Raw genomic sequence first — 25,861 nt, 5'->3', positions numbered from 1 at the left:
AACTAAGACACACTGAGATTTGCAAAACATAGCTTCTGTTAAGGAATATTCTCAATTTACATTGTTAATAATAATGATGATAATAAAATACCCTAATACTTTCCAAATGGATACACTGATCTACCTTTTACCACACTGTAATCCACAAAATACCCGTGCTTTCATTAGTGGATTTCAACGCATCTGAAAAATATATGACTCATTTTCAGGCACAGATAGTCACCTCTATAAAATCAGTGAGCTGGGAAGAGCTATTGAATTCAGTTCCGCTCACAAGCATGCAGCTCTCCTGGCTAGCCTTCTTTGTTTTGTCACATTCTGGATTTTATGCGTGTTTTCCAGTGCAAAAAGAATTCCAAAGCATAACTCAGCAAGATGTCTCCTTTGCAGAGGTAGGTTTTATAATTTCCTCATTGTCTCATGTACCTTTTTATTTTAATGAATACTAGGAAGACTACTTATAGGGGGCTGTTTTCAAAGCCATTTCCTTGGGTAAATTGGTCTGTCTGAAATTTGTCCTCCACGGCCTTGGCTAAAGTATGCATGGGTTTCCACAGTGCGCATACTTTTAACTTGGTTAAAAGGAAGTGTTTCCGGGGATGGAGCCAGGGCCAAGACAGGAAACAATATGTGAATATTGGAATTTCAAACTGAAGTGCATTGCATTCTTACAAAATTTTCACAAAGAAAAATAAGTCCATGGTCATTTTGTACCAATAGGTAAATTTTCAAAAATTGGCTGCAAGGTCTGCACAAAGTACTCCTGGACCTTGCAGATATGCAGGCTCTCTGAAAATTGCCCCATTGATGGTTAATTATAAATCTTAATTGCTGCATTCCTTTCAGTGGAGCACATTTTAGAGCATATGAAGCAGGATATTATCCCCGTTGGGAGAAAGAGTTTTGGACAAGTAAATTGCATTAAGAAGTGGACTGGTGTCATAGTGTTCTCGTACATGCCAGACTTGAATATGTATGAGATTCAGTGAGCATAAGTCCCTTAACCATCTAAAATATAGACTTGTAGAGGAAAGGAGATTTCTACAGTATGGAAATAATTTTCAAAGGAATTACCTGCGTAAATGTAACAAAATATTGTTGCTATTTTTAAAAGTCATTTACTCAAGTAAAGTGCACACTATGCAGTTAAATCCTACAGACAATTCAATAGCATATATTGTAGCAATTTCCAAAAGCCCACTTACAAGGGTAAAGTGCATTTACATTTGTAAAACCTAATTTTAAGCATGTAAATGCTTTTTAAAATTAGGTCCTAAATATTTTCTTTATGACACACCAGAGAAACCATACGCTTCCTTCTAAGCTTCTGCAAGAATTACAGATAATATTGTGGTTTTGTAAAACTTCATTCAAACCATTGCTTAATCTATTTTTATAGGCAAGTTTAATCCTCTTAGTTTTAGGGGTGGGTAGGCCCAAAATGTCATTTTGTGTCATTTGGAGATGGAAAGAAAGGAGTTCAGGTCTGTTTTTCAATTTGCAAATAACACACAATAAAATGAAAACAAAAGGAAACAAAATTAAAACAACATATTATTAGCATTTCTTTTTGTTTTGTTTTCAGATGACATGAAATGAAACAATTTGTTTTGGTGGTGGCTTCATGCTCTTTGAAAACAAAACATCCCCAGTTGGTCTGGCCAGAGTCCAAAGAGTTTTGTGCTCGAGGTTAATAGCCTCTCTTTGAAAATTCACTCAAGATACTTGTGTACTTGTATTCTTTGTCACTGGACAGTTTAGTGAATTTTGTCTCCAAATAAGAAGTGATTTTCAAGCCCTGTGGGAAGTGTACAAGCAAGCTCATTTTCAAAGGGAAACCCTCCATGGCATTTGGGGCCAGCAGGGCCCATGGATACTTTAACTTTTGTACTGTAAATAGGTTTAGGGGTCCAGGGATCTGTCTGCTACAAGACACTACCAGCTACTAGGGATGTGAATCGTTTTAGGACGATTAAAATTATCGTCCGATAATTTTAATATCGTCTTAAACCGTTATGGAACACAATACAATACAGATTCTAACGATTTATCGTTATAAATCATTAGAATCGTGAGCCGGCACACTAAAACCCCCTAAAACCCACCCCCGACCCTTTAAATTAAATCCCCCACCCCAATAACTTAAATAACCTGCGGGTCCAGCGGCGGTCCGGAACGGCAGCGGTCCGGAATGGGCTCCTGCTCCTGAATCTTGTCGTCTTCAGCCGGCGCCATTTTCCAAAATGGCGCCGAAAAATGGCGGCGGCCATAGACGAAAAAGATTGGACGGCAGGAGGTCCTTCCGGACCCCCGCTGGACTTTTGGCAAGTCTCGTGGGGGTCAGGAGGCCCCCCACAAGCTGGCCAAAAGTTCCTGGAGGTCCAGCGGGGGTCAGGGAGCGATTTCCCGCCGCGAATCGTTTTTGTATGGAAAATGGCGCCGGCAGGAGATCGACTGCAGGAGGTCGTTCAGCGAGGGCGCCTCGCTGAACGACCTCCTGCAGTCGATCTCCTGCCAGCGCCATTTTCCGTACGAAAACGATTCGCGGCGGGAAATCGCTCCCTGACCCCCGCTGGACCTCCAGGAACTTTTGGCCAGCTTGTGGGGGGCCTCCTGACCCCCACGAGACTTGCCAAAAGTCCAGCGGGGGTCCGGAAGGACCTCCTGCCGTCCAATCTTTTTCGTCTATGGCCGCCGCCATTTTTCGGCGCCATTTTGGAAAATGGCGCCGGCTGAAGACGACAAGATTCAGGAGCAGGAGCAGGTTCCGGACCGCTGCCGATCCGGACCGCCGCTGGACCCGCAGGTTATTTAAGTTATTTGGGGGGGGGTTTGGGAGGGTGGGGGATTTAATTTAAAGGGTCGGGGGTGGGTTTTAGTGGGTTTTAATGTGCCGGTTTTTCAATTTTTCGATTTTTCGATTTCTAACGATTTTTAACGATTTTTCACGATATTTTACCCCCCCAAACGGCAACAATACGATTCCCTCCCCCTCCCAGCCGAAATCGATCGTTAAGACGATCGAGGACACGATTCACATCCCTACCAGCTACTCTCCCAACTTACTGGCTAACCTAAGTCAGGGAAAAGACAATGTGCATTCTCCTCAGAAATAGACTTTTATTTATCAGATTTGGCAGGACACAGCATTTGGAAAATAACAACAATTCCTATCTCTAACATCCTGGCCACTAAAGAAAGTTCTGTATCATGGGTGGTAACAAAACAGGCCATAAACCTTAGCCTGCTTAATATGTTAATACTTAGGGCTAACTTACCCTGGGTGTTATCACTGCCGGCCGCGGTGGTCTGCGACCGGGGCCGGGTGTCATGTCTGCCAGCCGCGGCGATTCTGAACCTAGGAGCTTACCCTAGGCGTTGGGCGATTTCGGAGGCTCCTGCTGAGGCAGGCAGCTTTCCTTTTGGTTTTCTTCACGGCCGCAGCCGCATGGTTCCTCTCGGCCGGGCTGACTCCTCCCCCTCCGGCTCCATCTAGAGCCGCGCACGCGGCTGATGAGATTATTTAAAGGAGCCATGACAGGAAATAGTCATGGCTCCTTCTGGGACTCCTCCCTTGAGTTCCTGTATTTAAGGCAAGGTCTGAGGATTAAGGCACCTTGCTGTGTGTATTCCTGAGCTCTGTGATTGTGGTTCTGTTTTGCTCTTTGTCCTGCTCTGCTCCTCCTCCCTGTTGGATTGATTCTTGGCTTTTTGACCTTCAGACCGGCTTTCATGCTTCCTGTGCTTTGACCCTGGTATGGCTTCGGATCCTTCTCCTGATTTGCTCCTGGACTGGCTTATGACCCTCTTCTGGTATTGTACCCTTGGACCAGCTCTCGACTACTCTTTGACTCCCACTTCAGGACTGACTATGACCTGCTGGAGGCACCAGCCTTCTGGAACCCCCGACCTGCAAGAAGCACCTGCATCCAGACCTATCTACAGTCTTCAGGGAGTCTCCTAAGTCCCAGCGGCTGTGTTCCTATGGATTCCTGCTGGGGGAATCGCGAGCTTCCAGGGTGAAGTCTTCAATCAACGTCTACATCATCAGGCCTTGCCCTCCGACGGTAGGGACCTAAGAGGGTTGTCTCCTTTTTGGGTAGCGCTGACTCTACCTCGGAACAGGGGTCAGCTTTTGGATTCACAACAGAATACCAAGGCCATGGACCCGGCAGAGGCTTCAGCTCTGCAGGCCATTCCTGGACTGGCTCAGAAAATTATAAAGCAACAAAGAATGCTAGAATCCATGGCGTCCTCCATGGAATGACTCAATGCCCATCTGGATTCGGTCATCGCAGCTCATGTAGTTCCTCCACCCTTACCTTCACCATCCATGATGTAGGGGAATACTCGTCCAGTAATTCCATTACCACTCCTCCACGCTATTCAGGCGAACCCGCCTGTGCCAGGGATTCTTTGATCAATGCAACATGCATTTACGTCTCCAAGCCTCCCTCTTTCCAGATGATCTTACAAAGACTACAAGTACATACATCCTATCCCTATTAGAAGGTAAGGCCCTGGCTTGGGCTTCGCCATATTGGAGACAGTCAGATCCAGTTCTGCAAAACCTTTCTAACTTCTTGGAACTGTTTCGTACAGTATATGAGGATTCATGAAAACAAGTTGTTGTGGGGGTCCAGTCTTCTGCAACTTCGCCAGGGAGGACGTGCGCTGGCAGAATACACTATTGAATTCAGAACTCTAGCCGCAGAACTCCATTGGGAGGAGAGCTGTCTCTGAACTATATATTTGGAGGGATTGTCAGCTAGAATTAAGGATGAAATAGCAGCCCAGGAACTACCATGCTCATTAGATTCCCTTATTGAGCTTGTAAGCAGAATAGACAGGCATATACAGGAAAGGGCTCATGAAGGCTCATGCATGAGGAGACGCATGGCGAGCTCTACTTCCTCACGTCCTCTTTCTCCTAATTCTCGAAATCCTTGCACCACAGAGGGGACTACCGAAGAACCTATGCAGTTAGGACGAGGCCCGCTCTCTCCAGAAGAACGGCAAAGGTGCCGTAAGGCAGGCCTCTGCCTATATTGTGGAGGATCGGGTCATCTCATTGCACGTTGTCCGAAGCGTCCAGGAAACTCCCAAGCCTAGGTTCAACTGGGGGAGTAACCCTAGGCATCACTTCTCCGGCTCCCCCACTCACTCTACAGGTCTCCCTGCTTCTTGGAGGTCACCAGTTTTCTACACTAGCTTTAGTAGATTCTGGGGCCGGAGGAAGCTTCATCCTCCAAGATATAGTGGAACAACTATGCATCCCTCTTCGTCCTTGCCTGAAGCCATTGATTCTATCCTCCATCCATGGAGAACCCCTGCCAGGGAGAATAACTCATCAAACTGTTCCTCTGGTTTGTCACATTGCACCAAATCATTCTGAACGGATTACATTCTATGAAATCCAGAGAGCCATTAATCCCATGGTTTTGGGCATCCCCTGGTTACAACGTCACAATCTTCAGTTCGACTGGACATCTTTAAAGCTTATTCACTGGGGTCCAGCATGCCAAGAAACCTGCCTTAAAGGAACTACTCCCGCTGGCAGTTATATCTGTACCACTCTTCTTGAGGGTTTGCCATCTCAGTATGGTCAGTTTGCTGATGTCTTCTCCAAAACAGCCGCTGATACCTTGCCTCCACATTGGGAATTTGATTGTGCCATTAATCTGGTTCTGGGAGCTACTCCACCTCGGGGTAGGGTCTACCCATTATCTGCCTTGGAGACCCAAGCCATGACCAAATACATTCAAGACAATCTGCAGAAGGGGTTCATTCGACGATCCACATTTCCGGCCGGTGCCAGCTTCTTCTTTATGGGAAAAAAAGATGGGACTCTGTGTCCATGTATCGATTTCCATGGGCTTAATGCCATCACCATAAAAGACCACTACCCATTACCTCTAATTGCTGAATTTGATCGTTTACAAGGAGCCCGGGTATTTTCCAAATGAGATCTCCGAGAAGCATATAACCTAATCAGGATTCGTGAAGGTGATGAATGGAAAATGGCTTTTAATACTAGAGATAGCCATTATGAATACCTGGTTGTTATGCCATTCGGATTGACCAATGCTCCTGCAGTATTTCAACACCTCATTAATGAAATATTTTGAGATCTACTTTATGTCTGCGTAGTGGTCTATTTAGACGATATTTTAATATTTTCTCCCAATCTACAGTCACACCGGCAACATGTTATTCAGGTTTTGCAACACCTAAGAGAGAACCGGCTGTATGCCAAAATTGAAAAATGCATTTTTGAATGAGAATCACTGCCCTTCCTGGGGTATATTATCTCTAAACAGGGCTTTCAGATGGACCCCTCCAAGTTGAAATGCATCTAAGAATGGCCCCAGCCTAATGGATTACGTGCATTTCAACGCTTTCTTGGATTCGCTAACTACTATCGTAGTTTTATTCAGATATTTTCTAAACTGGCTGCACCTCTCACTGCTCTGACTCGTAAGAGGGCAAACATCAAGGCCTGGCCCATAGAGGATGAAGAAGCTTTCCAGGTGCTCAAGAACTCCTTCCTACAACAACCGTGTCGTCGACATCCTGATTCCAGACTTCCATTTATTGTAGAAGTGGATGCATCAGCGGAAGGAGTTGCAGCGGTCTTAAGTCAGACCAACACATCAGGAACTCCTCATCCTTGCTCGTATTTCTCCAAGAAATTTTCTCCGGCGGAACGCAATTATTCCATCAGTGACAAGGAATTTCTCGCCATTAAGCTGGCATTTGAGAAATGGCGGCAGTGGTTGGAGGGAGAGCAACATCGCATAACAGTCTTCACGGACCATAAAAACTTGATATATCTTCAGCAAGCTCAACGTTTGAACCCACGTCAGGCTCGTTGGGCACTCTTTTTCACATGTTTTAATTTTGAACTATGCTACCAACCAGCTGACAAGAACATTAAGGCTGATGCCTTATCCCGATCCTTTTCCACTGACAATACTGAAGAGCCTGTACAACATATCATTGACCCGGCTCACATTATTCTCACTGCGACATTCACTGTTCCACCGGGCAAAACAGTGGTGCCTAAAAGACTTCGTAATAAAGTATTGGCTTGGGGGTCATGATTCCCAGTTAGCCAGACATCCCGGACGAGCTCAACCTCAAACACTTCTCCAACAATACTATTGGTGGCCTGAGATGCGTAAGGATATACGAGCTTATGTGGACTCATGCCCAACTTGCGCGCAACATAAAATTCCTACAGGAAAAACTTGGGGCCTTTTACAACCGCTGCCAACTCCCATGAAACCGTGGACACATATCTCCACAGACTTCATTTTGGAACTTCCACCATCAGAAGGCAACACTGTGATATGGGTAGTAGTGGATCGCTTTTCTAAAATGGCCCATTTTATCCAGCTGCCCTCCCTCCCATCTGCTCCTCGGCTGGCTCAATTATTCATGCTTCAGATTTTCCGTCTCCATGGACTACCACAGCATATCACCTCAGACCGTGGTTCTCAGTTCACAGCTCGATACTGGCTCAACCTCTGTAAGAAGTTTTGCATTTCTCTGGACTTTACCACAGCGTTCCATCCTCAGGCCAATGGTCAGGCGGAACGTATGAATCGGACATTAAAACAATTTCTACAGCTATATGTCAACTCTTGACAGGATGATTGGGCGTCACTTCTTTCCTGGGCCGAATTCTCCCACAATTCGCATGCCGGTACCTCGACGGGGGCATCCCCTTTTCAGATTGTATTTGATTGTCAGCCCAGGCCACCCTTGCCAGTACCACTGCCTGTTCCATCGCCAGTGGCTCAGCTAACTGCTGCACAGCTGAAACAGCTTTGGGTTCATACTCAACAGATGCTACGCAAAGCAGCTCACTCCGCAAAGAAATCTGCCGACAAACATCGACGACAGGCTCCCCAGTTTCGTCCAGGCGAAAAGGTGTGGCTTAGCACCAGGCTGTTATGATCTACTCCTCAAGAAGGAAGGAGTTAGCAATCTGTTAGGTTTTGGTTCCTGTGGAAGAAGGAGTTAGCAATCTGTATGAGCGAGCTCCCCTGTGGGGAGGAGCTAGCAAGCTGTTAGAGGTTTGCTCCTCCAGAGGGGAGGTGTTGGCACTCTGTTAATCTCCGTGCTGAGTTGCAATCTGTTATGTCTGATGGGCAGAGACATCAGATGAGCTAGCACTCTGTTATGCTCAGCTCCTGAAGTGGGAGGAGTGAGCACACTGTAGTAAATAGGTGAATCCTTGGGCTGATGGCAGATGACAGCACCCCCGGGAGGATATCCCGAGAGGGACCACCAGCTAGGCTTGAATATGGAGACAGACACAGATAGTTCTTTTATTAGACAAGTTAGTAGAACCACCAGAGGTGGCAGTAGTGAGCTGGTATGCCCAGCAGGGCTGAAGTCCCTCAGATACTGGAACTGCGATCCCAGGGTTGCTGAGCTGTAGGGAGACTATAGATAGTGAGTAGACAGGGTATGCTGTATACATAGCCAGTATACATTTGCTGTATACATACATGTATACAGGGTATGCTGTATACATAGCCAGTAGTAGATGACAATCTCACATAGAATCTTCAAGAGGCTCAGTAGCTGGAAAGAGGCCCTCGAGGAGCAAGTACCTGGTTCCAGGGACAGCTCTGAGAGAACGGTGGCAACTCAGGATTATCTGTATCTGTAATAGCTTCTAGGCAGTAGAGAATCTTCAGAGTCTTCAGGAACATGGGCCCTCGAGGAGTGAGTACCGGTTCCTATCTGCAATCTGAAATAGAGAAAAGAGAGCGAGGCCCCCTAGGAGTGGGTACCCCTGGTAAGTCCGAGGAGGCAGAGTAGCTTGGACAAATCCATAGCGAGTACGTATGCTTGTCCTTGTCCGTGATTCTTGTCCTTGCTAACTTAAATAGTCAGCGTAAGTGAAGACCTTTTATGTTGGAAGTGGAAGACGTCAATACAGGGGGACGCCCCTGAGGTTCGCGCCCTTGCTGGTACATACTCCGGAGTGCGCACGCGCCCTATGTCATCAGGAACATGGAGAATCCGCAGCATCGAGCCGGCCCAGGGATGCAGGGGAGAAGCGGCATGGAGACACCACGGCAGCAAGCCGTCCATCCGGCCCGGAGGGAGTCGCCAAAGAGGTAGAGAGGGTGGAGCGAGGGTGAAGAGCAGGCCCGAACACAATACAAGCACATCCGTTTGAGAGTTCCTTCTATGCGATTAGCCCCACGTTACATTGGACCTTTTCCGGTGCTGCAGACAATTAGCTCCTGTAACCTACCAGCTTCTTCTGCACGCCACGTTGAGAATCCACAACTCCTTTCATGTGTCCCTTCTGAAGCTGTTGGTCCTCACTTGGCCTACCCGGAAAACTCCAGAAGTTCCACAACATAAAACAGAGGACGAAACCATATACTAAGTGCGTGAAGTTCTGGATGTCCGGAGACGGGGCAACACCTGGGAATACCTCCTAGCGTGGGAGAGATTCGGACCTGAGGAGAATTCTTGGGAGCCTGCTAAGAATATACTGGATAAGTCTCTTCTCATGAACTTTCACGCTGAACACCCGGGAAAACCCAAACCTTCTAGGGAGAGACCTAAAGGAGGGGGTACTGTTATTACTGCCAGGTGTCATGGCTGCTGGCCGCGGCGGTCTGTGACCAGGGCCGGGCCGTCAGCTGCGGTGATTCTGAAGCTAGGAGCTTACCCAAGGCGTCAGGCGGTGTCGGAGGCTCCTGCTAAGGCAGGCAGCTTTCCTTTTGGTTTTCTTCGCAGCCGCTGCCAAGCCTGGCCGCATGGTTCCTCTCGGCCGGGCTGACTCCTCCCTCTCCGGCTCCACCTAGAGCCGCGTGCGCGGCTGATGAGATTATTTAAAGGAGCCATGACAGGAAATAGTCATGGCTCCTCCTGGGACTCCTCCCTTGAGTTCCTGTATTTAAGGCAAGGTCCGATCCTCAGACCTTGCCTTGGTATTAAGGCACCTTGCTGTATTTATTCCTGAGCTTCGTGATCGTGGTTCTGTTTTGCTCTTCGTCCTGCTCTGCTTCTCCTCCCTGTTGGATTCATTCTTGTTTTTTGACCTTCGGACCGGCTTTTGTGCTTCCTGTGCTTTGACCCTGGTATGGCTTCGGATCCTTCTCCTGATTTGCTCCTGGACTGGCTTACGACTCTCTTCTAGTATTGGACCCTTGGACCGGCTCTCGACTACTCTTTGACTCCCATTTCAGAACTGACTACAACCTGCTGGAGGCACCACCCATCTGGAACCCCTGACCTGCAGGAGGTGCCTGCATCCAGACCTATCTACAGTCTTCAGAGAGTCTCCTAAGTCCCAGCGGTCGAGTTCCTACGGGCTCCTCCTGGGGGAATCGCGAGCTTCCAGGGTGAAGTCTTCAATCAATGTCTACATCATCAGGCCTTGCCCTCCGATGGTAGGGACCTAAGAGGGTTGTCTCCCTTTTGGATAGCGCTGACTCTACCTCGGAACAGGGGTCCGCTTTCGGATTCACAACACTGGGTCCAGACTTCAGGCAATATTTCTGTTCATCTCTGAAGCAGGCTTCATCTAGAGAGCTGGAGAATATGGGATGGGGAGAGACTTGCTTCCTGGGCTTGGTACTGGCAGAGCAGACAGACTGTCCAGGAAGGAGACTAGCTTCTGACTCTGATGCTTGTTGGCTGTCTGGGCTTGTTCTCACCCTTCACCGACTATGACCCCTGTGTCGCTCTCTGCACCTGAGTTAGGATCTCCTCTCTCCAATCACCTGGCAGCACCTAGTCTTCTCCCTTCTCAACAGCAGGGAGTGCTGGTCTGCTTATGTCCCCCCTTTTGCTTTCAGGGATGCTTTGGCACAGGTTTCAGGATCTCTCTCATGATCCACTCTCCAGGTTTTCTCTCAGGATTTGTGTTTAGGGTTTGTACCTTCCCTCTTTTAGGGTTTTCTTTTCTGGGTTTTCTTTTTCGGATTTGTGCCTCTGCTCCCTCTTTCTCAGGGGGTCCTTCACTTGTCTTTCTCCTTCTTTTGGTTTCAGGGTGCTCTCCCAGGGGTTCTGTTGCTTCAGCCTCCATTATTTTCTCTTCGGTGCCCCTCTGTCTTATACTTTCCAGCTGATAAATATGCATAAGCTCATGTATAACCACGTGGTATGTGGTATGGGTATTTTGCCACATTGCAAGTCTTTTACCCTCCCCATTACTTTGAGGGGTCCTGCCACATTTCGGGTCTTCTTCCCCCTCCCATTCCTTTAGGGGGAGAACTGCCACATCTGTATGCCAAGCTGTGTGTCAGAGTGTTTTTCTCAGTCTCAGGCTGCCCCCTTCCTTCCAAGGGTGAGGGTCTTTATAACCTCTGCACTCTGCTTAGGCTGAAACATGACTCCTGATTAGGCTATAGTCATATTGTCCTTCTGTCTGGTTTCTTTATTTAAACAGGCCCCTATAAACAGGCACACCTAATAAGGTACCCTTCAGTGATCAGGACAAGGCCTCTTCATTTTCCACAGAGACAAGGTTTTAAAGTTCACTTGGGCAAAATTCCTTCTTCTTTCTTGCTGTGACAGTGCCTTTTGGGGCCTGTCAGAATTTGGCCTGTACATGGTCATTATTTATTTAAATACTTTAAATACTTTTGATATACCGATACTCAAGACTAGTGTCTTATCGTACCGGTTTACATTGAAACAGGGGGTAACCAATTAACTATGAAGATAAAGTTACAATGAACAGGGGGTTTACAGAATGGGAATTAGAGAGCAAAAGCATACGATTAATATAATAAGTTATAAATAACTAAGTTTAACATAACGAAGTTTAACATCGGAACGAATGTAGCAAGCTTAGACAATGCCAATTCATATTTGGTGTTTCATTGGTAAACATGAGATATCTCCCTACAGCACCATTGGAATTTGCACCTGCTTTACAGAAGGTGGTAAAGTACATATGATTTACTAATTTAAAAAAATATATACCTCATTATTCTGTATTCAAAGTGATTTACAGTAAAGTATGTGCAAGGATTTCAAAGTAAAATCTCCTTGCATCATTTATCTCCCTGCCCTAACCCTGCCCCCAGCTCCACCTCTTTTTGCTATAACCTAAAGCAATGGTTCTCAACCTAGCCCTTGGGCACAACTGGTCAGTTAGATTTTCAGGATGTCTATAATAAATATACAAGAAAGATATTTGCATGCACTGCCTTCATTATATGCAAATCTATCTCATGCATATTAATTGTGAAAACCTGAATGAATGATTGTATCCCCAGAACTGGGTTGAAAGCCTCTTGCCTAAAGCATGTGCACAATGGAACAGCAAATATACTTTTGGCCTCTGGGGGAGGCCATTGTAAACCCAGGAAATTTACCCAGGTAACTTAGTTACTGGTGCAAATTACTTTAAAACGTTTCCTCCCTGGGTGCATATGTAATTCATGGAGATCATATATTTTATTAAACTCTTCGAAATTCTTTACATACGGTATAAAAAGAAGTATTGGTATATATCTTAGAATAGTTTTTCAATACTTGATATTCTTAGCTTAAAATTAATTATTAAAATAGCCGGTTGTCATATATATCATTGATAGAGAAGTTCACCTATGCTTTGTGGGGGAAAGCTGATAAATATGAAACTTGGGGCAAAATATTGGGATTATGTACAGCAGAATGTTTACTGTCTTTCTTTGCTGTATTTCTATTACAATGCTGAAACTGATTTGCATCTTTCAGAAAACTGGCAACAGGTGGAGGATGATTATGACATTCAATTATATTTTTCTTTTTGGCATCTCTGACCTTTTATATGTTTTCTATGATGACTGTGATGATTGTTGGTTTAAATAAATAGTTTAAAATACAAATATCCAATTGATTATTTTTTTTTTGTATTTATTTTGACTTATTAGTCACCTTTTAGAATAAGAAATTCACCCAAGGCAAAGGTACAGCATATTAAAACGCAGAATACAATCAGAGATCAGTAGCAGCTAAACAATTTTAATGTTAAAAAGATGGACAGTAAGAACTAAAGATAAATCAACATCAGTGACTAAACATGAAATAAATAAACAACATCTCAGACAAGATTAACAGACAAACATATAACATTGATTTATTGTAACTGTTTTCATTTAGAAATACCTACAGCAATTTTACAGCATGGATGGGATCTTGCCTCACCGAAGAAAAAGAAATACTGGGGCTTTCCAGAGTAGGATTAGGAAACTACAGGATTTTTTTGGCCTAAATGTAACCGGATCGCTCAATCCTGAAACACTGGCTCTGATGAAGGAACCACGGTGTGGAGTCCCAGATGTGAAAAATTATGAGTTTTATGCCAATAAGTCCAAATGGATGTGGAATACCATAACATATCGGTAGAGTATGTGTTCTAATGCCACTCCTCCATGCCATTCCGAGACAATATGTTTGATCAAAGTGCACTCTCTGCATTGCCATACGTTTCTGAGTAACTCAAACAACGAACAAAGATCACGCTGCTTTATGATGGTGTTAAGGTTACTAGTATAACGCAAGCGGTAGGTTTTCAAACACACGCGAGCGCGTCCATGTGTGCGAGCATGTTATAAAATCGGGTGTCCGCGCATACATGTACGCCAGATTTTATAATCCACACGTGCATGCGTGGGCGGCACGCACAAGGGAGGGTGAAGTTTTGCAATTTCCGTGCAGCGACGCAATAGGGCCTTCTCCGGTTCCCTCCCAGTCTGCTCCAATTAAGGCGTGGACTGGGAAGGAACTTCCCTAACCTCCTGCCTAAGCTTCCTTCCCCTTCCCTTCTCCTCCCCACCCCCTAAAGCTAACCTACCTTGCATGAATTTTTTTATTTTATTTCTTGCTGCTCCTTGGGAGCAGAAGTAATTTACGCATGCTGGCCAGCTGCCAGCACACCCTTCCCCAGGACAGCGGCTAATGGCCGCTGTCCCAGCTGGCCTCTGTCCTTCCCTGCTCCTCCTCACCCCCCCCCCCCCCCCCCCCCCCTGAACACCCCCCCCCCCCCCCGGCCCGCCCTTTCTTAGGGCCTGGCCCTTGTGCGCGTATCGCCACTTACGCGTGTGGCCGGGCTCTTTTGAAAACGTACGTGGTGCACACAGGGCCCGGCCACGTGTGTAAGTGGCAATTTTTACACACGTGGCCAATTTAAAATTCGGCTGATACTTTCTTCTCCCCAATTCTAACCCCACTCACATTCCACAATATGTTTACTTTTACTCACATATGGGGGAAGGGGTGTAATTTTCAAACAGCATTTCCCTGCATCAATCTTCTGAATATTGTTCCCTTAATGATGTATGCTTTTAAGCCCTGATTTAATAAAGTATTATCTGATTTTGATCATCCTGTATAATTTCCTATAACATGCAATTAGTTCCACATTGAGAAGGGAACTTGTAAGGCATTTGTAACAATTAGGTCAATATGCAGTAAGCTGGCCAACAGCAAAGTTATCCTATAAAGTTGCCAGATAACCTTAGCCAAACATGCAGCAGGATAAGTCTCCCTCTGAATAGACTGGACAAAGTTGTCTAGGTAACTTTAGCCGATCACTGGCATGTTCAGTGTTCCCACTCCCCCACAACCACCTGTCTAAAGTTAGCCGGTTAGCATTGAAAATGTGTGCTAAAAAGCAAAGAAACAAACAATCCAGCACAATGGCCATCACTTGTGACCTCCCCCCCACCGCATCCAATCCCCTTTAGCAAACTAAAAGTGCTGCTACCATCTGGGAGGCCCCCTTCTTGGCACATGGTGGGGGTTGCCTGCTCTCCAGTTAACTTTAGGACTGGCTTTTTTTCTATCCCGAGTTAGCCAGAGGACATTACTGATATTCAGTGCCAGCCAGGTAACTGTAAGCCACGCCTCGGAATGCCCCCTCACTGGCCCTTTTTTTTATCTGGCTATATTTCAGCTGAGAAATGACTCACATGGCTAGAACATCGCTGTTCAGCGGGGATGAAAATTTAAGCACGGGGTTGGGCAAGTTAAGTCCTGAAGTTATCTAGATAAATCCTCTTGAATATTGCTCCCAAAGTCTCTAATGTTCTTGTTTTATTTATAGGTTGCTCAACTACACCAGTAAACTAACACCTAGACAGGTGGATGACGCCATTCAAATGTCAGTAAAAGTCTGGAGTGATGTTACACCACTAAATTTTGTCAAAACAGACAGCGCGGATGCTGACATTGTGATTACGTTTGCTACTAAGGGTATTCATTTTTATTTTACTGTTTAATATAGTTGTTCATGACATATATTTAAAAGAACTACACTACGGGGCTGATTTTTAAAAGTCGGTGCACGCAAATTCCAGGAGATAAGCACGTGGCCGGGCCATGCACGCATGAAACTCATTTTCAGAGTGGCCCGGCCATGCACGTATCTCCCGGTATGCGGGGAAGTGCCGGGTTTTTTAAAACAGGTGAGCCCAGGGGTGGGGTCTGGGTGGGGCGGGGGCGGGGCTGGCCAGGACAGTGCCATCAGGGGCTGTCTGCTGAAGCATGCGCCGGCCAGCTGCCCGCGTGCAGAACGTGCTTCTGCTCAGGAGAGCAGGTAAGATCGAAAACAAAAAAAAAATAGGGTAGGTAGGTTGGGTTTAGGAGTCGGAGAGAAGAGGTGAAAAGAGAGTAAGGATAAGTAGGGCATTAGGAAAGTTCCCTCCCAGTCCAGTCCGTTATTGGAGCAGACTGGGAGGGAACTGGGAATGGCCCAATTGCGTCACCACGCACTGTTAAAGAAAATACTCCCCGTTGCACGCTCAAGTGGGCACCCTCACGCACATGCCAATGTAAAATTGGGCGCGCATGTGCGTGCGGATATAGGATTGGCTGGCATGTTATAAAATCAGTGCATCCTTTTTAAAATTAACCTTCTCATGTATTCCCTCTGGCCCCGCCCCCGCCCCACCCCCGGACCGCCCCTTTAGTAAAGCCCCTGGACTTAGTCACGTCCCGGGGCTTTATGTGCATCGCCGGGCCTTTATAAAATAGGCCTGGTGCGCGTAAGGTAATTTTCGCACATAGAGCTTTTAAAATCATAAGAACATAAAAACATAAGAAATTGCCATGCTGGGTCAGACCAAGGGTCCATCAAGCCCAGCATCCTGTCTCCAACAGAGGCTAAACCAGGCCACAAGAATCTGGCAATTACCAAACACTAAGAAGATCCCATGCTACTGATGCAATTAATAGCAGTGGCTATTCCCTAAATAAACGTAATAGCCGTTAATGGACTTCTCCAAGAACTTATCCAAACCTTTTTTGAACCAAGCTACACTAACTGAACTAACCACATCCTCTGGCAACAAATTCCAGAGCTTTATTGTGTGTTGAGTGAAAAAGGATTTTCTCCGATTAGTCTTAAATGTGCTACTTGCTAACTTCATGGAATGCCCCCTAGTCCTTCTATTATTTGAAAGTGTAAATAACCGATTCACATCTACTCGTTCATGACCTCTCATGATCTTAAAGATCTCTATCATATCCCCCCTCAGCTGTCTCTTCTCCAAGCTGAACAGCCCTAACCTCTTCAGCCTTTCCTCATAGGGGAGCTGTTCCATCCTCTTTATCATTTTGGTTGCCCTTCTCTGTACCTTCTCCATCGCAACTATATCTTTTTTGAGATGCGGCGACCAGAATTGTACACAGTATTCAAGGAGCGGTCTCACCATGGAGCGATATAGAGGCATTATTACATTTTCCGTTTTATTAACCATTCCCTTCCTAATAATTCCTGATGGCTTTTTTGACTGCTGCAGCACACTGAGCCGATGATTTTAAAGTATTATCCGCTATGATGCCTAGATCTTTTTCCTGAGTGGTAACTCCTAATATGGAACCTAACATCGTGTAACTACAGCAAGGGTTATTTTTCCCTATATGCAACACCTTGCACTTGTCCACATTAAATTTCATCTGCCATTTGGATGCCCAATCTTCCAGTCTTGCAAGGCCCTCTTGTAATGTATCACAGTCCGCTTGTGATTTAACTACTCTGAATAATTTTGTATCATCCGCAAATTTAATAACCTCACTCGTCGTATTACTTTCCAAAGCATTTATATATATATATATTGAAAAGCACCGGTCCAAGTACAGATCCCTGAGGCACTCCACTGTTTACCCTTTTCCACTGAGAAAATTGACCATTTAATCCTACTCTCTGTTTCCTGTCTTTTAACCAGTTTGTAATCCATGAAAGGACATCGCCACCTATCTAATGACTTTTAGTTTTTGTAGAAGCCTCTCATCAGGGACTTTGTCAAACTCCTTCTGAAAATCTAAATATTCTACAACTACCGGTTCACCTTTATCCACATGTTTATTAACCCCTTCAAAAAAATGAAGCAGATTTGTTAGGCAAGACTTCCCTTGGGTAAATCCATGTTGACTGTGTTCCATTAAACCATGTCTTTCTATATGCTCTATGATTTTGATCTTGAGAATAGTTTTCTCTATTTTTCCCAGCACTGAAGTCAGGCTCACTGTATATAGTTACCCGGATCACCCCTGGAGCCTTTTTTAAATATTGGGGTTACATTGACACCCTCCAGTCTTCAGGTACAATGGATGATTTTAATGAAAGGTTATAAATTGTAACTAATAGATCAGAAATTTCATTTTTGAGTTCCTTCAGTACCCTAGGATGCATACTATCTAGTCCAGGTGATTTGTTACTCTTTTGTTTGTCAATCTAGCCTACTACATCTTCCAGGTTCACAGTGATTTCGTTCAGTTCGTCTGACTCATCACCCCTGAAAACCATCTCCGGAACTGGTATCTCCCCAACATCCTCATTAGTAAACACGGAAGCAAAGAATTCATTTAGTCTCTCTGCAATGGCCTTATCTTCCCTAAGAGCCCCTTTAACCCCTTGGTCATCTAATGGTCCAACCGACTCCCTCACAGGTTTCTTGCTTCGGATATATTTTAAAAAGTTTTTATTATGAGTTTTTGCCTTTATGTTTAGATTCATTTACATGAGAAACATCTCTGATCATGGTTCCCAACCTGTGGTCCACAGACCCTTAGAGTCCACCAGACCATAACAAGCTATCCATGGACCACTCTGCTAAGAGGCAAGAGCAGACACCAGCCCCAGGGAAAGAAAAGGCCCTCAGCTGTTCTGGTGATAGAAACACCTGAAAGACTGTCATGGATCCCGTCCTGTAGTAGCCAAAGCACAGGCCTGGAATGCTGCTGCTGACCCCATCCTGTAGTGGCCAAAGAAGAGGCCTGAAATGCCAAAATGGACCCTATCACAAGGCAGCTGAAGAATATGTCAGAAGAGAGGGGAGGCCCAGAGTAATAGGTTGTGTGAGTATGTGTGTATGTGTGTCTGTGAATGAGAGGCAGCATACGGAAGTGTGTCTGTGTTGGGGAGCCTGTGAGAGTGAGAACATGTGTATGTGTGTGTGAGCCTGTGAGTGTGAGAGCCTGGGTGTTTGAGGGAAAATGTGTGTGTGTGTGTGTGTGTGTGTGTGTGTGTGTGTGTGTGTGTGTAAGGTAATCTATGGCAGAAAATGTATGTGGGATAGTAGAAGCTTGTATGTGTGTGAAGGAGCCTGTGAGACAGGGAGCCTGTATATGTGTATGTGTGTGCATGTGTAAGAGAGGAAGCCTGTGGGGTTGAGAGCATATGCGTGTGTGTGAGGGAGATTGTGGGAGTATATGTATATGTGAGGAGGCCTCTGTGTATGTATGTGCATGTGTGTGTGTGAGAGAGAGAGAGAGAGAGAGAGGGAACCTGTGGAAGTGAGAGCCTGTGTGTGTATGAGAGAGAGAGAGAGAGGGAGCATATGTGTGTGAGGGAGCCTGTGGGAGTAAGTATAAGGGAACTGGGTGTAGTGCTTGCTTCTTGCCAGCAGGGACCCTCATTGGGACAAGTTCCCTGTTGCTTAGTACTCCAAGCTCTATGGTTGGAGGTCTTGCTGGCAGCCATGTTCCTTGCATTGCCACAGCTTTTAAAGCCTGCCTCACTCACTATGCCTTACCTCAGCTTGGAGTCTCCTGCCCTCTGCATTGTGGCTATCTGAGTCCTAAATCTTGTCTTTGTTCATTCTTGTCCTATTTCTTGCCTTGTCTTTGCTTTGTATTTGACCCTATTATAATAGCCTTCTTGTCTATCTGGTTTGCTTTTTCTTGTTGCTTTTGGTCTGTTTGCCCTGTGTGTTGGCCCTAATCAGGGGCAGATTGGCCTAACAGGGGATCAGGTTTCCCCCAGTGGGCTGGTCGCTTTCATCATATGGTTTTCTTTTCAGTTTCAATTTCCTGGCCAAAGAAAAAAAAAGGGCTGCTGTGGCCCTGTAGAGAGCTCTGTGGGGCCACAGCAGAATCCATCCTGTTGTGGCCTGAAGAAAGGCTTACAAGGCTGTGCAGCCTTCCCACCCCCACCTTGCAGGAGCAGCACAGTAGCTCTGTACTGGTAGTGAGGAGCAGTTCTGCCATCTAACAGCAGCCAAAGACAAGACCCAGAAGAAAGGGGGAGGCCTGAAAGTTGTATGTGTATATATCTGTGTGTGTGAGAAATAGACTGAATGTGTATGTGTGAGAGCTTGTGTGTGTACGAGACTGAAAAAGCCTGCATATGTCTGAGAGACTGCATATGTATGAGAGCAAGACAGCCTGTGTATGTATGAGGGAGCAAGAGAGCTTGCATGAGTCTGTGAGAGCCTGTGTGAATGAGAATGAGTGGAAGAAAAGTTCCCTCTGAAGCTGCTCTGATTTTGGAGCGGCCTCGGAGGGATTGGGGAAAGCCATCGGGGCTCCCCAAGGGCTCGGCGCGCGCAAGGTGCACAAGTGTGCACCCCCTTGCGTGCGCTGACCTCGGATTTTATAACATGCACGCGCATGTTATAAAATTGGGCGTACATTTGTGTGCGCCGGGTAGTGCGCACAAATGTACCCCGCGCGCGCTTCTTTAAAAATCTACCCTAACTGTTACGATTCTGCCTCCTGGGCAGCTTCTCCACCTTTTTCCCCCTGCCTTCTTCAGCAGCCTGGAGGCTACCGACATTTTTCAGCACGACTGGTGCCATGCCGAGACTGCGCACACGGCAGGAGCCACGCTATCCTCTTCTAGCGACCCGGAGGCCACCTGTGTTCTACATGCGGCCGGAGCCGCGTCACTTCCTCCTGGCGGCAGGAGCCTCGCTACTATTTTTAGCACGGCTTGGAGGCCATCTTCATCCGCGGTCTCTCCTGCAGCCTGGGGCTGCCCACAGCTGTTCCTCAGTGACAGGAAGTCGCTTGTATCATCGGGGCCTACCTGCGGCCTAATTTTCCTTCACCAGCGTCTTCAGCGGCAGGGACGCCGCTCTCCATGGTCCTGCACTCCCCTGTTTCCTCCTAGGGGGCGAGGCTGCATCTTCCTTCCCTTCTTAAAGGGACAGTGGAAGAGGAGGTCCACCAATGATGTCATCAGGGAGTTGCTTTCTCTTCAGTATAAAAAGGTCTTGTCTTCATTCCTTCCTTGCCTTCGCAAGGAACCAGTCCTCCTTAGGACTTCTTGTCATCTGCTTCTCAAGGCACTTTGTTATATGTAGGATCCTGTGTCTTCGTGATGTCCTCATGCTACGTCTTTGTCTTCATCATCTCAAGGTCTCCAGATGTCTTGTCTTGATGTCTTCTTTATCCAGTACATCTTCGTCCTGGCAGCGCAAGTCTCCAAGAGGTTCCAGCTTTTTTTTAACCTTCTTCGTAGAGGCATCCCCTCAAACTCTAAACCTTGCCTGGATCCTTGGCATCTGCACCCTGCCTCCATTTCACGAATGAACTCTGTTTATCCGATCCGTTCCAGCGTGGCCCTGCCTGGCCTTTATCAGCTGTGCAGGGTGATTTGGAACAGGCTACATCAGAGTCTTCACTTCATCTCCTATCTTCTCTGTGTGGGAAACCACCAGCATGGTCCACGACCAGCCTACCCCGGCTGTGTAGGGCACGCTGCCTGCGTTGTCCGAGACCAGTTTGGCTAGGTTGTGTAAGGCGCGTGACGTCCAGTACCGTCCAAATCTTCTTCAAGCAACTTATGGCCTTTCCAGAGTTGCTTCATATACATGACCAGAGTTCCTTTCACTCCACGTATCCAGATTGCATTCTTCATGTGTTCAAGTCTTCGTCTTTGATGTCCTCATCTTCTGACCACTGTCCACCCTGTCGCAGTTGCTGCTCCATGCGGCAGGTCAGAAAGGGCTTGGAGTAGTCAGAGAACTACTCATGAGACCAACATTGCGTTGTTTGGGTCTCCTTCTGCTGCATACAGGTGTGGCTGTGGTTGAGGTCATTGCTCCCAATCTTCATCCCATGCTTGCCGAAGCTCCTCTGCGGCTGTATCGGGGACCAGGGGCACACGAAAACATCAGAGATGGAACCACTCCGCTCCCCGTGTTTCCATAACACCAGTGTGTGGGTGACTGAAAATCAAAAGATCTCAGATATGGGGAGCTGTAGATTTTTTATCATATTATTTTACATTTTGGGGAGTTATTATAGTGTCTTTTGTTTGTAATATTTGCTGTTTTGGAAATATTAGAAGAAATTTATGAGTCATTTTAATTACTGGATTTTCATTGGCTGTTGCCTGCTTGACATATTTATTCTTTTTATTAATATGGTTTTAATAATATGAATGATGAATACGATGTTAATCCCCATTCTAACCTCTTAACATCTTACCCATGGAAATTTGTAAACCGTTGTGATGGCGAAACCGAATGACGGTATATAAAACTTGATAAATAGATAAATAAATTATATTTTATTGTATATCTGTTGACTTTATTGCTTAACGACCTTAGAAAATCTGGCGGTAATGGGGGGCGAAGTGGGGCATGGGCCTGCGAAAGCCGGCAGCCATCGCACCACTGCGGTGCGCTGGCTGCCGGCTTTTGCACCGAATAACTACACCATAAAAGGTATAGTTATTCGGCGTGAAACTGGCGGTGATAAAGGTCCTTACCTTTCGCCGCCAGCGATGTCTGTGCAGTGTCGGCCCCAGTACTGCCCCGATTCCACCCTGACTCCACCCCCATTTAGTGATTGCACGCAAAAAGTCCCTTTTTGCGTTCGATCGCTTTTGAAAATGACCCCCTTAGTCTCCAATGAAGATGAAAGCATTAAGCAAAGGGGTAAGAACAATGACATCTGCTACCTGAAACCAAGAGAGATCAGGACTGGTGATACAAAGAAATTTAGTGCTAGGTGAAATGTCTGAGCCAGAGCTCTGCAAATCTCCTCCAGACCTGGCTCTCTCATTGACCCTGAACATTGCAGGAGCTGAGGTCATCACAGTGGCACCAACCTTCTCCATGACTCCCTTGCTGCTTTCAGCAGCAGTTGCACTAGCGCCAGCTCCTAAACTTGCAGATCATCCCATTTGGGAAAAAGAAAAGACAAAATTGTCAATTGGCCCAACAATTACGCATCCTCTGAGAGAAAGTTCGGGGTCATCGCATGTCCTTAGGCATTTTACCAGTAAGCTATCTTTTCCAAAAGAGTAAGAAACAGCACAGGAACTTCACTAACTCCCCCACAGAGTACAATCTGCTGCTTTCTTCAGAGCACCATCTTGCCTGAAGCTGAAAATATTGTAATAAGGACATTAAAATGTGTCAGAATTGAAAAAAAATTATTTATGTATTTTATTTAAACAAATTTTCTGTCTGCCTATATTGTACCTGTCATGCTAAGCAGAGTAAATATATTCATATTTAATCCTTTATTAATTTCCCATTTGCAGTCTGATAGCCATTGTGTTTCTTGGATCATATATAGCTATCAGTCAAACAATTTGGAGAGGCTTCACAGTGCTTGCACATAAGGAGTTCAAGGAAGCAAATAAAAGAGTAAAAAACAGAAAGTCCATTCTGTTTCCAGAAACTCCACCTTTTCATGGGATGACTTCAGTTCCCTGGCTTCTCTGCAATCTGTGATGAACATGAACAAATGCAGACTTATTTTTACTCATTCCAAGGCTTAACTTTAGTTCCATGTAAACCTCTTTACTGATCCTCCACACCCAAATGGTCAGATTCAGCAGTAATCCAGCAGAAAGCTTTAAAAAGGAAACAAAAACAACAGAAAACTATGTCTGCCTTTGTTTTGCTCTGCAGCAGGGAGCAGAGTTTTTGCAAATAAGACTAAAGGATTTAGCAAACCTGATTTTCCTAGCATGTAGAGAGATGGACTCAAGACCAGTGGGTTATGCTCCCCTGCCAGGAGAAGGAGACGTCACAGTATATATACACCTCCAGTGACCCCCAGCCTGCCAGTATTCTCCATCTCCAGCAGATGCTGGACATGCATCTCCCCATGGGGATTGCTGTGAATTTTGAAAGGAGAATTTTATACTCAGAAATGAAAGCCCCACTCACCTGCAGTGATATCTAAAGGTCTCTCCCCCAGTTGAGAATTCCTGTGGTGATTTACATGGTCCCTCAGAGGTGTGCTTTGATCTGGTAGCCGGTTCTCAGAATGGACTTAGCTGCTTGTACAGCAGAAAGGCAACGGGTGCAGAAGACCGAGCTCAGCGGTGATGGCAGATGCCCTTTCCCCCCTGCAGCCAGATGACCTCTTTGTACTCGGCCGGTAAGTGCTGAGCTCTGGTAAGTTTAAAAAAAAATAGAAGAATGTTTAGGCCTTCCTTCAGTCTCCTTGCTTGGCGCACAGTCCCAATATCATTCCTGCTCCCGTTGGGGTTAGGGGAACTGGGCAGCCTGACAGGCTAAGCAGCCCAGGTGGCTAGGCCCTGCGGTAGGCTTTTCTCTGTGTGCCGTATGGTAGGCAGAAGTGGCATTTTCTCGTGCTCATGTGTGCTTTACTGCCTTCTATAGGATGTCAGCGTATGTAGTGTGTCGGCTCTGTGCATGATTGGGCATACTATGATAGGCAATACTTTTGTGTGCATAACTTTTTTGAATGTGATGATAGCTTCAGTGGGGCACACTAGTACTGCATGCGCCTTGCCACGCTTATTGCTGGGGTGTTTATAATTTGTGCACACAAGTTTTTTAAGCATGAGCCGTTTCAACACACAGTTACCACCATTCATGGCTTCAGTAAACAAGAAGCCTTTATGCTTCCTGCCATATTAGGGCTTCTCAGCCTGACCTGTCTTCCAACATGTGTCAGCACTGTTCGGATGCTCAGGGAGAATTGTCTTCCTTGGATTTAGCTAAGCATGGATCCTCCCATTCTGATGATAGTCTAGTTACAGTTTTGGATAGGAATGCGCCAGTTCTTGGTACTCCCTTTACTGGCTCCTTCGCAGGAGATGGCAGTTCAGTTGGGCCCACTCCAGTACCTTCTGGGCTTGGTCTGGATCTGGTTGCTTTTTCTTGGGTGGAGTTTTTTTCAAGGTTTATAAGTCTTTGTTCAGGCTCAGTCCTCCACTTTGCCCACTCTGGTCAAGTTGAACTCTTAGCCAGTGACCTCTCCCTCTTCCAATCCCATGGTTAAGCGCCGTGGCATGCCTCAGTTCACCACGGGTATCCCCGGTGGGGACCCGGATGGCACGGATGATGAGGCGGATTCTGATTCCTTGAAAGATGGTGAAATTCTTCCTGGTTTCGAGCCATATTGAACCATGTTATGGTTCTTTCTACTGGCCCTGATTTCTCAGACATTGAATATGCTGGGAGTGCCAGGGATGGATTCTATGTTGGAGCCGAAGAAGAATCCCATTTTGTTCTTCTTGCATAAATCCTCTTGCTGTTTTCCTGTTATAGATGCCATTCAAGAATTGCTTGATCTTGAATGGGACGCCCTTGAGGCAAATTTCAAAGGGGGTCGGGCATAGGAAGGCTATACCCTCTGGATCCAGCTGTGAGAGAGCATTTGCATTTTCCCAAAGTAGATACACTTATCTGTGCCGTAACTAAACAGATGACTATCCCTGTGGAGGGAAAAGTGGCCTTGAAGGATGTGCATGATAGATGTATTGAATCTGTCTTTAAGCAGGCCTTTGACACAGTGGCAGTGACTTGCAGATTGCTTCCTGTTGTGCTCTTATGGCGCATTCTTGTCTGCTTCTCTCTCAGGAGGTGGATGATTCATGGATGAATTCCAGAGCAGTTATGGAACCTGCTGCCACCTTTTTGGCAGACACGGGCTGTGATTTGGTCAATTCCTCGGCCAGAGGAGTGGCTTCGGAAGTGGCAGCTAGACATCAGCTATGTTTGCGGAATTGGTCAGCTGATGCAGTCTCAAAGGCTAATCTTACAAAAATGCCCTTTAAAGGCTCACTCTTGTTTGGGAGTGAGTTGGAAAAGCTGGCCAGTAAGTGGGGTGAATCTCCAATTCCCTGGTTGCCGGAGGATAATAAGCAATTGCAGTGCCCCTTTTCTATGAGCAGGGGGTTCCAAGCATTTTTGTCCCTACAGAAACCTGACCTTTCAGAGGACTTGACATTTTGGTAGGTCTCAGTCCTTTCATCCCCCAACAGTCCAAGAGAGGAGCAGGCTCAGGACCATCCCGAGCTTCCCAATGAAAGTTTGCCCACCCACCTTTGGGAGGAGAAGATAGGGGGATGTCTATCTCGCTTTTATCAGAGGTGGGTCAAGATCACATCGGATCAATGGGTCTTGGAAGTGATACGGGAAGGTTATGTGCTGGAAATTCGCAGCATTCCTCAGGGACGTGATCATGGTGTCTCCTTGCCACTCCCCGCAGAAGAAGCAGGCAGTGGAGTCTACGCTTCTGAGGCTCCTCTGGATGAGGGTTATGGTTCCCGTGCTTACATCTCAGAAAAATACAGGGCACTATTCCATTTATTTTGTTGTGTCCAAGAAGAAAAGTTCCTTTTGTCCCATCCTGGACCTCAAGAGTGTCAACCATTATCTGCGGGTGACTC

The 25,861-nt window shown here is 46.2% G+C and overlaps 1 protein-coding gene across 1 annotated transcript in view; it reads left to right on the top strand.

The window, feature by feature from the left end:
• The first annotated feature begins 275 nt into the window (after nucleotides 1-275).
• LOC115091994 (matrix metalloproteinase-20-like) overlaps nucleotides 276-25,861 on the top strand; it is an 85,070-nt gene continuing 59,484 nt past the window's right edge. Inside the window, exons 1-3 of the mRNA XM_029602420.1 lie at nucleotides 276-392; nucleotides 13,132-13,373; nucleotides 15,077-15,225. Of these exons, the coding sequence (XP_029458280.1) occupies nucleotides 279-392; nucleotides 13,132-13,373; nucleotides 15,077-15,225 (505 nt within the window). The 5' untranslated portion in view covers nucleotides 276-278. The remainder of the gene's footprint in view (nucleotides 393-13,131; nucleotides 13,374-15,076; nucleotides 15,226-25,861) is intronic.

This window comes from Rhinatrema bivittatum, chromosome 5 (genome assembly GCF_901001135.1).
Source record: "Rhinatrema bivittatum chromosome 5, aRhiBiv1.1, whole genome shotgun sequence".
In the NCBI taxonomy this organism is placed as follows: domain Eukaryota; kingdom Metazoa; phylum Chordata; class Amphibia; order Gymnophiona; family Rhinatrematidae; genus Rhinatrema; species Rhinatrema bivittatum.
Note: the sequence above shows the minus strand (reverse complement) of the source record. Positions and strands in the feature narration are given on the sequence as shown.